Source organism: Coffea eugenioides, chromosome 10 (assembly GCF_003713205.1).
Source record: "Coffea eugenioides isolate CCC68of chromosome 10, Ceug_1.0, whole genome shotgun sequence".
Classification (NCBI taxonomy): Eukaryota; Viridiplantae; Streptophyta; class Magnoliopsida; order Gentianales; family Rubiaceae; genus Coffea; species Coffea eugenioides.
In genome coordinates, this window is record NC_040044.1 from 9,019,063 (window position 1) to 9,032,072 (window position 13,010).

Below are 13,010 nucleotides of genomic sequence, written 5' to 3' on the forward strand. Positions count from 1 at the left end.
TCATTGTGGCTAGGGGTGCAAACGAGCCGAGCTCGAGTCGAGCTTTGGCTAATCGAGCCGAGCTCGAGTTAATTTTGTGAAGCTCGAACTCGAGCTCGAGCTCGACGAGCTCAAAATATCAAGCTCGAGCTCGAGCTCGAGTCAAATTCGAGTCGAGCTCGAGCTCGAGCTCGAGCTTAAAAAATAAAAAAAAATAATTATTATTATTTTATTTTTAAAAAATAAAAAATAATTTTAAAAAAAAAATGAATAAAACAATAATTTTTTTAACAAATAATAAAATATTAGGGATATATATGTAATTTTACTATTAAAATAAAAAATAAAAAATAAAAAAAAATATATAATTGAGCTCGCGAGCCGCTCGCGAGCCAACGAGCTTAATGTTTTTGAGCTCGAGCTCGAGCTCGAGATTGGCTTAATTAGCTCGAGCTCGACTCGAGCTCGATATTGACGAGCTCGAGTCGAGCTCGTATTCGAGCCGCTCGCGATCGGCTCGCGAGCGGCTCGATTCGCGAAACAGCCCTAATTGTGGCTATAGCAATGAACAAGGAAAGTAGACCTCGAAGCAATTTCTTGGGAAGTGAATCCAGAAAATCCCCTTCTGTATATCTAGATGTTTGAATTGAGAGGAACATGAGCAGCGAAACAGCGGAGGATACCATGGACAATGCGTTTGATACGGAAAATGCCACGAAAAGTTTTGTCCTGGCCAGAATAGGGACGCCCGTGTTACTATTATTGCCACCCGGTACGGTGATCATAGCAGCAAATGCAACTGTTGCGACTAGAGTAGCTACCACCATGCACGAATTTGATGTGTCCTTCATCCATTCCTTTGCACTGCTTAGCAAATCTTTATGGGCATCAAAGAATACTTCTCGAGGTGTTTTGTCGTCTAAGTTCTTTTCCGTCTTTAACTCATCATAAACTAATTCTTCCACAGCCTGCATGCAGTTAATCAAAGGACTTATCTAGGTTGATGCACTTCATTTGCTAATACTAGGGAATTAATTTTGTAGAAAAACTACCATCATAAACCAAAATGCAAAAATTATGGCTATGATGCTAACTTAAAGTTTTGGGTCAGCTATCATGCTTTTTGATGTCACATTTTATTTTGAGGAAACACTACTTGTCCTTTTATTTCAAAATTCAGTGGGTTCATCGAGACAAGTATCATTCTAAAACATGGACCAAAATAAGTGTATTACTAAAAGCATGAGCCAAAAAAAAAATTTCAAAACTGTTTAGAAATGTGATGGGTGCCCAAAAGTTAAAGGGGTATGTCTAAGTACACATGCATCTTATGTGGAAAGTAAAGGGTATTTGACAGACGGTTTTGAGATAGCATTACAAAAACATTGCATTACTTACCCTAAACCATTGTAATTCTCGCTGCATCTGAAATGCAGGACCTGGGACAGCTTGGAGTTGAGGTGTAGGAGCCAATTTTGCTGCCAAATGAAGAGAATTGTTATTCCCTTCGAGTTTTAAATCGGCATACGCCTTAGTATTTTTTCCAATGTAAGCGATCATGTAATTAAATATCTCCACTCGGCGATGCTCAATAGCTACATGCAACAACAAACGTCCGGTGCGGGTGGCTGTGTCGGCATATTGACCCTCATGCCACTCCCAATGTCCAGAGGTTGTGTCTGCATAGTCAGTACCATGATGATACACTTTTGCGGTGGATGTGCTTGGATGTTCATGTTGAGTAGCATCTTTCCACAACAAACGTCCTACGACTGCGCTTGTATAATAAGCATGCCGCGGCGGCGCACTTTTGGGGGGTTTGTCTGCATACCAAATTAGATCAGGAAAAGCATTTAGACACTCTTCTACAAGTTCAAATACTCCATGCTCCACCGCTAAGTGCAAGATTGCAGTGCTATCCTCAGGGATGAAGAAATCCTGAACAAAGTCCATTTCTTTCTCTTTCTCTTGCTCTTGCTCTTTCTCTATCTCTTGCGTTTTCTCTTTCTCTTGCTCTTTCTCTTTCCCTTCCTCTTTCTCTTTCTCTTTCCCTTTCTCTTTCCCTTTCTCTTGTAACCCTTTACATACAAACTTTACAAGCCTAACTGCACGCACGTGGCTTTGCTTTGTTTCAGTCATCTGTCTTATTCCTGCGACAAATAAAAAAGACAAGAAGAGTAACGTAAGCACGCACAAGTTTTACATTTGTATTGAAGATTATTTGGAAAAATATTTTAAGAATAATGGTCTAAAAGTGTTCGATCGGCTTCATTGAACTAAGTATTCATTAACTGTAAAATAAAAACTAAAATCGAGAATATTCAAAAAAAAAAAAATCACAGGCTTGAGTATTCAATGCATGAAGTTAAAATTTTTTAAAAGGTATTAAAATTGAGTAAATCTCCTGTTTCTCGCCGCTAGTACAACCACTGCATCGACCCCGCAACTTTTCTATTTCCTCTTTTTTTTCACTTCTTCCTTTTTATTCTTTAATTACTTAATATGATAGAAAAATGATGCCCAAATTAAAAGAAAACATTCGGTTACTAACTACAAAGGAACCAACATTTAAAATAAAAAATTGAGAACATTTTTGCCTATGGCTTATTTCAGCAGTTACAACAGTCTCCAACCATTTTTCTTATACAAAAATCATCCATTTTTATTTAAACATATAATTTGGTGCATGATAATAAAATTTAGCTATGTTATATGATTTTCTATCCATAACATAAAATTCAATACAATTCAATGGTTGGACCTTTAGTGTAGATTTAAATGGTTGGCTTTGTATAGAAACCTTAAAATTTAATGCTTAAATGTGGATTTAAAATTAATTAATTCTCTTGTTTCAAAAACTAGAGTTTTATTATTTGCACAATGACATGGAAAAGAGCATTTATGTAAAAATGTGGATTTAAAAGCAATAGTTAATTCTCTCTTTTCAAAACTAGAGTTTGATTATTTGCACAACAACATGGAAAAGGACTTTTATGTAAAAATGTAACAGTGATGACTAAAGAAACTACACCGAAGAGCAAAAAAGTATTGTTTCTGATGCCATATGACTAGAATTTTCATTACATTAATTGCAATCTATAGAGAGACAAAAGAATGGTTAGAAGAAAAAAGATTAAGCAAAACTTTCTTACATCATCAATGTAAAACATTTTTACGCTTATGGCTCACTTGTATTGCGCCACCTCATTAATAAGAATGGATAACCTGTGTTATCCAATTCAATTAAACAAAAAGTGGAGATTGATATTAAATAAAACAATTAGCTAATTAACTTTCAATTTAATATCATCTGGAACTCTCCTAATCAATCGTGTAGGCAATTGATGAAACTTTCTTCAAGAAAGACCTCTGACTCTCTCTATCATTCTTGTTCTCTTCTCCTTGCTTGGAAACCAAATCATTTCTACCAATTTGAACACTACGTAATCACCAAATTTTTTTCTTTTTTCACATCCAATTACAATATCCTAATCTCCTCCAAATTTCATAAAAATAGGGGGCAAGTTAACTCTCATAAAGGAATCGGACATGGCTATTTACTTAGATGGATGTCTATTGACCCTAATTGGAAGACCTATCAAAGCTCTTTACATCGATGGATTGTTATATATTAAGTTGGGAAGAATTGCGAGACGAGTTGGATTAGGTGGTAAGGTGAAAGGGATTATAAAAAAACGTTGGGAAGAATTTCAAGAACCTTAGCATTTTAATATTGATATTTTAGATCCACCTATCAGGTTTCTTTACACCCAAATTCTTTGGAATATATTTTACATAGCTTGAAAACAAAATCACATTTTCCAATCCAAACCTCAAATCCATGTCGACATAAAGGAAAATTTTCTTTCTTTACATCCAATTCAAAACTCCAATTTAGTCCAAATTTAATGGGAGGTTTTATTGGGGATATTTTGATTGCAAACGGACATTGCTTCAAGCCTACTGGGTGTTTGGGAAGAGCCAAAAAAAGTAGTGGTAGTTAGATGGTTGAGACAAAAAAGTGGAGGAGGAGAAGAAATTGTTTGAGATATCATGAAATTCTATTTTTTGTTTAAGGATTATATTATTCAATTAAATAATTTTGATAAGATAGTCAACTGGTTATAAGGGATTACCTATTGGTGAGGTGGCACAATATCATAGACCACTAGTGTAAAACAAGTTTACACTGACAGTGTAAGAAAAATTTACTCTTATTTAATAGAAGTTATTCATTTTAAAGTTTTGAACTAATTTGGACAAATTATGAGGTTCATTTTATCCATTGGACAAATATTAGGGGAGGTAAACATAATTTGGATAGACCTTAAGGAAGGTAAATGTAATTAACTCAATTTATAACAGAGTATTTTGGGGCTTTCATATATGCATTTGTACTGATCCAAGCATTATTTTAAACTGTAATTAACGTGAAGGGGGTATTTGGTAAATGTTTTGTCATTTAAGGGGTTTTGACTATGATATGGCCAAGTCATAGGATAGATTTCATAATTGGTCAAACCTCACAAGATGTAGATGTAATTAACCCTAAACAAACATTTTTAACCATCCAAATTAGGAGTATAATTAACTAATACTCGTTATTGTTTCATTTTCCCCAATGTCGAATGAGATTAATAAACAAAGATAAAGTAGACACAAAATTTCCAAACCTTTAATGAACTTGCACATATGTTTAAAGAATGAAGCTTCTGAGCATCGATTTGTTGAATCCTCGTCGTCAACTAGTACCACTAAAGATTAACGGAGAATTAGAATAAAATCACAAAATTGGAACTAATAAACTGAAGAACTACCTATCGCATAACAATGTACACTACAAGAAAGATAGAAATCCTACACTACGGTAATGAGCTGGAAATGAAAGAAATAACTTTCACGTCTCAAATTTTACTTAAGAAAGCATATACTTAAGTGTGTGTGTGTGTGTGTAAATATATAAATGTATATTTATGTTGCATATATAGATACATTGTATACTTAAGCGAACCAGAAATTCTAAGGATGAAGATTCGAAAAGGAACACTTACAATCATACATCCAGGATATCAATGGAGAAAGTTAATTTCCCCTCCGGAATGCTTTAGGCTTCATTGCAAGTACATGAAGTATGGACTTTCCTTTGTCATCTTTTTTAAGAGCCAACTCCGGATATCTCTCAAGAATACGCAAAGCAGTATCTGTAAAAGACATCTATGATCATTGGATTCTTTGGTTTAAAAGAATTTTGTAGAGGCATTTGAGTTTTCTCAAAACGTTTTTGTTATCTTAGAGGCAAAAAATTGGGGCAGGAAGCGCCACCACCCATGTCCTGGAAATTAACCTATATTTTCACCTCTAATTAAAATTGAAAGATTTAACAAAAATTGTAATTTATGAATTAGAAACTTTGCACAATAACTTCATAAGATTTTTATGTTGATTTCAAAATCCATGTGTATGAAATTACCTCTTCAAAGTAAATATTCTGGATCCATAATTATCAGCTGTGACACACGGGATTTATTGGCCATATTATGAAGTTGTAGCTAAAGTGCTAAACCAATAATTTCAAACACACACACACATATATAGAGCTTATCTGTACGGCGGCCAGGCTCACCATATGACCCCGAAGCAGTGATTGCCACAATGAGATCGGGAGCTGAAGCATCCGTGAAGGCATTGCAATGATCTTTGTCCTCAAGGTCATGAGGCAAATTTTCGTCCTTACTAACTTGGTAGAGATATTCCACCATTTCCTTGCTTTCTGAGGGTTTTCGCCATTTAGCAGCATAGAAGATGGGAGTATGATTGTTCACATCCCCAAGGTAAGGCAAATTTTTGTTCTTGCTCACCATTGCTTTGGCAGCGTCCACATCTGTGGCTAAGGCCACGTGATGAAGGGCAGTCCGACCAAGTTGGTCTCTAGCTTCAAGCTGCTCCTCAGCTAACTCGTTCAAAAGCTTCTGCACAAACTCCGACCGGCCACAGCTAGCTGCCACATGAAGGGTTGTCATGCCAAGGTTGGAGATTTTTCTTGTCTTTGCATTTGGATCTTTATCAAAGATGTCTTTAGCCTTTTGCCATCTCCCTTGCATTGCAGCTCTGTATAGTTCAGGGTGATTGGACGAATCACCTTGAGCATCTTGCTCTTTTGTAGATTCAATAAGTCGTCTCAAATCGGCGGTTGGCACTGGCAGATTCAAGTCAATTTAGAAGGGGCCAGGCTTGTAGCAGTGGTAGTACCAACAATAACAACAATAATGATGATGATGATGTCGTTGTTTTTTAGGCAACGACATTATTAATAATAATGTCATTATCATTATTAGTAAGGTCATTGTTATTAATATTATTGTTATTATTTTTAATTTTTATCAAAAGATTAATCTTTCAACCATTGTGTAAATTAGCAAGGACCTGTATCCAGACCTGCTAATACATACACTTCTAGTATAAAGAAACTTAATCCCTTTCTAAATATTACAACATAACTCATAATTAAGATTTGTGCCATTCCAAAACTTACATCTCAATAACTCCAATTATAGAGAGTGGAACGTATTACAATACAATGCCAATATTGTAAACTAGGGTTGAGATCGTTAGTGAAAGTAATCCATATGTATGACATGATCATGCATAAAGCTCGATAGTCATCATACATTTTTGCAAATATAAGAAACTCTAAATTTAGCACTGACATGAGACTCCTGGAAAGATACACAAATTTCTGCGCACTGTTTCATTATTGTTTTATTATCTATACAATATTAATGTACGAATATCCAAAATAATATGTTGGCCGGCTTAAGTAAGACTGAGCCTATCTTTCTTCAAAGCTTGGCGCGTCAATTTTGGAGTTCGAATTGAACCGAAGCTCACCTGTCTTCTTGATTGATTGGACCGGTCGAGTTCAGATTAACTCAATCTCATTGACTGTGGTAGCCAGTCTAAAGAAGCTTTATACCATTTTTTCCCTCATCATACGTGTGTTGAGAAAGTGTATATATTCAAGATTTATGTGTAATACATCAAAAGATTTTGGAAACAAAAACTTCACCAAAATTTGACATAATTGGCGAACAAGCTACAGCCCAAGAAAGGGGAAGCTTAGAGTGTGTTTGGATTGCCATTTTTCAAAGAAAAATTGCTACATTTTTCGTAAACACATTTTTCAGTCACTTTTTATTTCAAATATATCAAATCGTTATTGTAATTTTTCTACAAAAAATTCAGAAAAATGCAATCCAAACAAGACCTTAGGTTTCTATTCTATCTCTCACACCAAAGTCTAAAGAGCCGGGGACTTAGTATGAAAAAAAGAAAGACCACAAGCTCATGATCTGAGGCTGTACAGACTCAAACCGGAACTTTACAAATCACTTAAATTGAGAATTAAAATTTTGAGAGTTAAATGAATAAATTTACTAAGCTTGGATTTAAATATTCAAAACAACCACAAAACAATTAATTCTTACCACCACGTTTCACCAGTTCTTCAAAGTCTGCATTTGGCATCACATTGTGACGTTCCATCTCAAAATTTGTGATCGTTTTCTGTTTGATCAGCCTTTCTTTGATTTATCTACGATAAGCAAGGTTCATGTTTACACTAATTTATAGATAAAAAATAGCAGGCATTCCTCGTACTACATTCTCAAAAATACTTCAATTGTAACATGGTTAAGGAATGATCTCTTGAGTGTTGCAGGGTAAAGCTTTGCATTGGGTTATACTGTAAGAGAATTCCAAAAACAAAAAGTACTCTCAGACGATGACGAATGTTGAAGTACATGACATCTTTTTTGTCTCCTTTTTTTTTTCCTTTTTGGAATTTTGATGTTAACGGATGAAAAAGACTGCTGAACCCATGAGATGATGAATTATTGTAACAGAAGGAGAACCGTTCTTATCAGCTCAATTATCTTTGACTACTTGTATTTTTTTTTTGGATACGATAATTGATTGTATTGATTAACAGAAGATTTACAAGTGCGAGTAAAGGCTCAATTATCTTTGACAGAAGATCCTTGACGCTTAACCTTAATGATTACTTTGCTGTCAAAACTTACACCATTTGATTAGGAATTATTTCTCTCTCCTCATGTTCCCAGCCATTAGATTACTTTCATGATATATAATTAGCAGTTACTTAGATTAGACTAATAATTAATATAAGTTGTTAGAACTTAAAATTAAAATATTGCTTTAACATCGCGGTTCCACCATTCTTCTCCTCTTCTATACTCTGGCAGTTCATCAGCCCAGACTCCTTGCCAAGTTAGCGAGGTCTATACAACATATATGCCAAGAACCTGCCTATTTCTTTGTTTTTTTTTTCTCATTACTACTTTGATACATTGATGTAACATTTTTCAAGTTATTCAACGGTCTTTTCATACCCTTGATTTCCCATAACTTTTCATCCTCCTCTTTCTTCCAATTTATTTTAATATGTTATTGTCTATCAATTATTTGATAATTACACCCAAGTGGGGTGGACCTTTCAGCAAAGAATCTTTTGTGCTACAACTTTTCCTGTTACACTTTTAGTACACTATCTAATTTAATTGACACTTGTTAATTGAATTGTATAACAATATTATATAAGAACGAGTTCTATCAAACTCAAATTTTGAATTTTCGTAATATGAATTGAGGGTTTTTTTGTCATTATACACTATCTCATATGGTACATTTTCATCTTTAAGTACTAGCTGCATCGAGTCCCCCACCACCTTGCCTCCCACCAAATTGCCATTTTAGGTGGCAGCGTTAATTGGCTTTTTTCGATGGAGTTTCTACTTACATTGAGTCTCCCTTCCCTTTCCCCTAGATTAGGATAGATTAGGTCATAGGAATCCTACCATTACGACAAAAAAAAAAAAAAAAAGTACTAGCTGCATGGAGTACTGTTGAAATGACTGTTATGTCCTTATTTGGGTTTGAAAGTGCAAGGCTGCTCGTGATGGGCTGAATTTTGGCAATTGGGTGTCCCTGATTACATATGGCCTTGTATCTGCCACAACGTCGGACAGATGATTCTCCCTACAAGGGAAATACTCTGATGCTTCTTCTTCCAAACAATTACTTTCACATGATTTTATTAACCGTTACTTCTTCTTCTTTTCCCTTACAAAATTTATTTGCCATAATATGCTTTAGGTTGCCGGTTTTATTTGTGAGATATGATATATACCAAGTTTTTTTTTTTTTTTGCTAGGTTTTAAGATTTCTTAGATTGGATATTTGTACACAATTCATTACATGAATTTCAGAGGAAATTTCCTATCTCGCAATTTCGTTTGTTTGTCCTGATGGCTTTCTTTATATGATTTGCAGGTCATAGATCACTCTGTGGTACAGAACAATTTGAGCATGATCAAGCATTCTACCAAGTGGAACTGAAATATCCTACTATTTGTCATAGAAGAACGTTGTAATTTGACTATTTGTGTCATCCCACCAAAGTCGTGGGATTTGCGTGGTAAATACTTCCACCAAATTACGATCAGAAAAAAAAATTCTTTTCCCAAATTGAATATTCCTAATTTCGTGACAAATAATTTTCTGCAGATAATGGGAGGCAAATTGAGCTTCTTGCATATCTAACAAATGTGGTATATATGAAAGATAGTTTCCATCTTTTAGTGTTAACTAAGACCCCATTCATCATCTTTTACTGAACATCTTTTTTAACATTTTGCACAATTCATGTCCGAGAAGCTGCTACTGAAGTTTGATATAGGATAGACTCCATTCTTTTGAAAGGGCAATCCACCACAACTGTCCCGTATGCTATGCGGTACACACCATTTACAATTATGGGTCCGTTTGTTTCGGGTGAAAATGTTTTCCAGGAAAATATTTTCCTAATTTCCCGTGTTTGGTTGCACAAAAGTTACTGAAAACATTTTCCTATGTAAAATATTTTCACTCATCTTATGGAAAACAACTTCCCTTCCAAACTTACTGAAGTTGTTTTCCGAAATGCATGCATCCCGCTGGTAGTATGTTCCAAACTTACTGAAAACATCTTGTAGTATATTCTTTTCTTTTTTAGTGTAAATAGGAGGACTCGAACCCAAGACCTCTTCCTTACACTCCCTCCCCCGCACCACCCAATCCAACCCAACCCTCCCCCTAGTATATTCAAAATAAAAAAAAAACCTCATCCTGCTCATCCTATGCTAGTAATTAATTATGTATAATAGGGACATTCTTTTCTAGAGAAATTTTCAGCAGTGAGAGTGCAAGATATATGTCACAATAAGCATTGCATGTGATTGATATTTGACACTAAATGGCCAGCAATTTGTTTATTGCTTAAGGAGATATTTTTTATTCATATATACATTTCTCCGAGATTTTTTAAAGTTAAACAATGAGATAAATTTTCTTATTTTGCATGGGAAGAAGTATGTAGTTATAATGTGTAGAAAGTAAAGATAGAAATAAAAGTGAAAATATTTCAAAAGTTAAACAAACACCAGAAAAATGAAGTAAGAAAATATTTTCAATAAGCTAACCAAACACCTGAAAATGATGAAAGGGAAATGATTTTCATGGAAAATTACTTCCACGGAAAATATTTTCCCAAGGAAAACATTTTACATCCAACCAAACAGACCCTATAAAAGACAAAATTAACAAAGAAATAATTTGATACCTCCTATATATATATATATATATGGTGCACACTCTATTGAATATTTTATGGGGAGTGAATACCAATCGTAGGTATTTTATTACAAGACATATGAACGTAAACAAGAAACTCGCAAGGTGAAACTAAATTTTAAAGAGTAAAAGAAATACAATGTAATCATGGAGACAACTCTTGGGAAAGCCATCTAATGGTGAATTAATTAGCAGCAAATTGTGGAATGAGGTCAAACCCTGTCATATGCCGAAAGACGGCCGCCAATTTTCTCAATGCACCAAAGCTTGAGATCCCTTTGTCCCTGAAAAATGCCAGGTCCAGATTCGACTCTGATCGCTTGCAAAAGCAAAGGAAGCTGTAACCAGGTGAAAATGATAACAGGGACACAAGCAATGATTGTGATGGGAATGTAACTCCAGTTGAGCCTCGTCTGAAGTGACAATCCAATTGCTGTACCGAAAGATACCATCATTGTGGCTATAGCAATGAACAAGGAAAGTAGACCTCGAAGCAATTTCTTGGGAAGTGAATCCAGAAAATCCCCTTCAGTATATCTAGATGTTTGAATTGAGAGGAACATGAGCAGAGAAACAGCGGAGGATACCATGGACAATGCGTTTGATATGGAAAATGCCACGAAAAGTTTTTCCCTGGCCAGAATAGGGAGGCCCGTGTTACTATTATTGCCACCCGGTACAGTGATCATAGCAGCAAATGCAACTGTTGCGACCAGAGTAGCTACCACCATGCAGGAATTTGATGTGTCCTTCATCCATTCCTTTGCATCCTTTAGCAAATCTTTGTGCTCATTGAAGAATAATTCTCGAGGTGTTTTGTCGTCTAAGTTCTTTTCCGTCTTTAACTCATCATAAACTATTTCTTCCACAGCCTGCATGCAGTTAATCAAAGGACCTGTCTAGGTTGATGCACTTCATTTGCTAATACTAGGGAATTAATTTTGTAGAAAAACTACCATCATAAACCAAAATGCAAAAATTATGACTATGATGTTAACTTAAAGTTTTGGGTCAGCTATCATGCTTTTTGATGCCACATTTTATTTTGAGGAAACACTACTTGTCCTTTTATTTCAAAATGCAGTGGGTTCGTCGAGACAAGTATCATTCTAAAACATGTACCAAAATAGTTGTGTTACCAAAAGCGTTACCCAAAAAAAAAATCCAAAACTGTTTAGAAATGTGATGGGTATCTAAAAGTTAAAGGGTATGTCTAAGTACACGTGCATTTTATATGGAAAGTAAAGAGTATTTGACAAACGGTTTTGAGATAGAATTACTAAAACATTGCATTACTTACCCTAAACCATTGTAATTCTCGCTGCATCTGAAATGCAGGACCTGGGACAGATTGGAGTTGAGGTGTAGGAGCCAAATTTGCTGCCAAATGAAGAGAATTGTTATTCCCTTCAAGTTTTAAATCGGCATATGCCTTTGTATTTTTTCCAATCAATTTAATCAAATAATTAAATATCTCCACTCGGCGATGCTCAATAGCTACATGCAACAACAAACGTCCGGTGCGGGTGGCTGTGTCGGCATATTGACCCTCATGCCACTCCCAATGTCCAGAGGTTGTGTCTGCATATTCAGTACCATGATGATACAATTTGGCGGTGGATGTGCTTGCATGTTCATGTTGAGTAGCATCTTTCCACAACAAACGTCCTACGACTTCGCTTGTATAATGAGCATGACGCGGCTGCACACTTTCTTCGACTTTGGGGGGTTTGTCTGCATACCAAATTAGATCAGGAAAAGCTTTTAGACACTCATCTACAAGTTCAAATACTCCATTCTCCACCGCTAAGTGCAAGATTGCAGTGCTATTCTTAGGGATGAAGAAATCCTGAACAAAGTCCATTTCTTCCTCTCTCTCTCTCTCTCTCTCTCTTTCTCTTCCCCTTTCTTTTGCTCTCGCTCTTTCTCTTCTTCCTCTCTCTCTTTCCCTTTCTCTTTCCCTTTCTCTTGCGCTCTCTCTTTCTCTTCCTCTTTCCCTTCCTCTTGCTCTCTCTCTTTCTCTAGCTGTATCTCTTCCTCTTTCCCTTCCGGAACAAAGTCCATTTTTTTGTCTTTCTCTTTCTCTTCCTCTTTCTTTTTGTCTTCCTCTTTCTCTTTCTTATGTAACTCATCACATACAAACTTTACAAGTCTAACCGCATGCACGTGGCTTTGCTTTATGTCAGACATCTCTATTATTCCTGCGACAAATAGAAAACACAAGACAAGTAACATAAGCACGCACAAGTTTTACATTTGTATTGAAGATTATTTGAAAAAATATTTTAAAAATAATGGTCTAGTACTTAATTTTTTGTGATATAGCTCATCCAAACATGAGATTT

At 35.4% G+C, this 13,010-nt stretch overlaps 2 protein-coding genes across 2 annotated transcripts; both read right to left on the reverse strand.

Moving 5' to 3' along the window:
• LOC113750360 (ankyrin repeat-containing protein NPR4-like) lies at positions 1 to 1,932 on the reverse strand. Its single transcript, XM_027294348.1, has 3 exons — positions 1,378 to 1,932; positions 522 to 947; positions 1 to 9 (listed from the first exon to the last, which is right to left on the reverse strand). The coding sequence occupies exons 1-3, from the start codon at positions 1,930 to 1,932 to the stop codon at positions 1 to 3; spliced, it is 990 nt and encodes a 329-aa protein (XP_027150149.1).
• An 8,819-nt stretch (positions 1,933 to 10,751) lies between these two features.
• LOC113749488 (ankyrin repeat-containing protein NPR4-like) lies at positions 10,752 to 12,534 on the reverse strand. Its single transcript, XM_027293245.1, has 2 exons — positions 11,966 to 12,534; positions 10,752 to 11,537 (listed from the first exon to the last, which is right to left on the reverse strand). Exons 1-2 carry the CDS (start codon positions 12,527 to 12,529, stop codon positions 10,878 to 10,880), a joined length of 1,224 nt encoding a protein of 407 aa, XP_027149046.1. The 5' UTR covers positions 12,530 to 12,534; the 3' UTR covers positions 10,752 to 10,877.
• Positions 12,535 to 13,010: the final 476 nt, after the last annotated feature.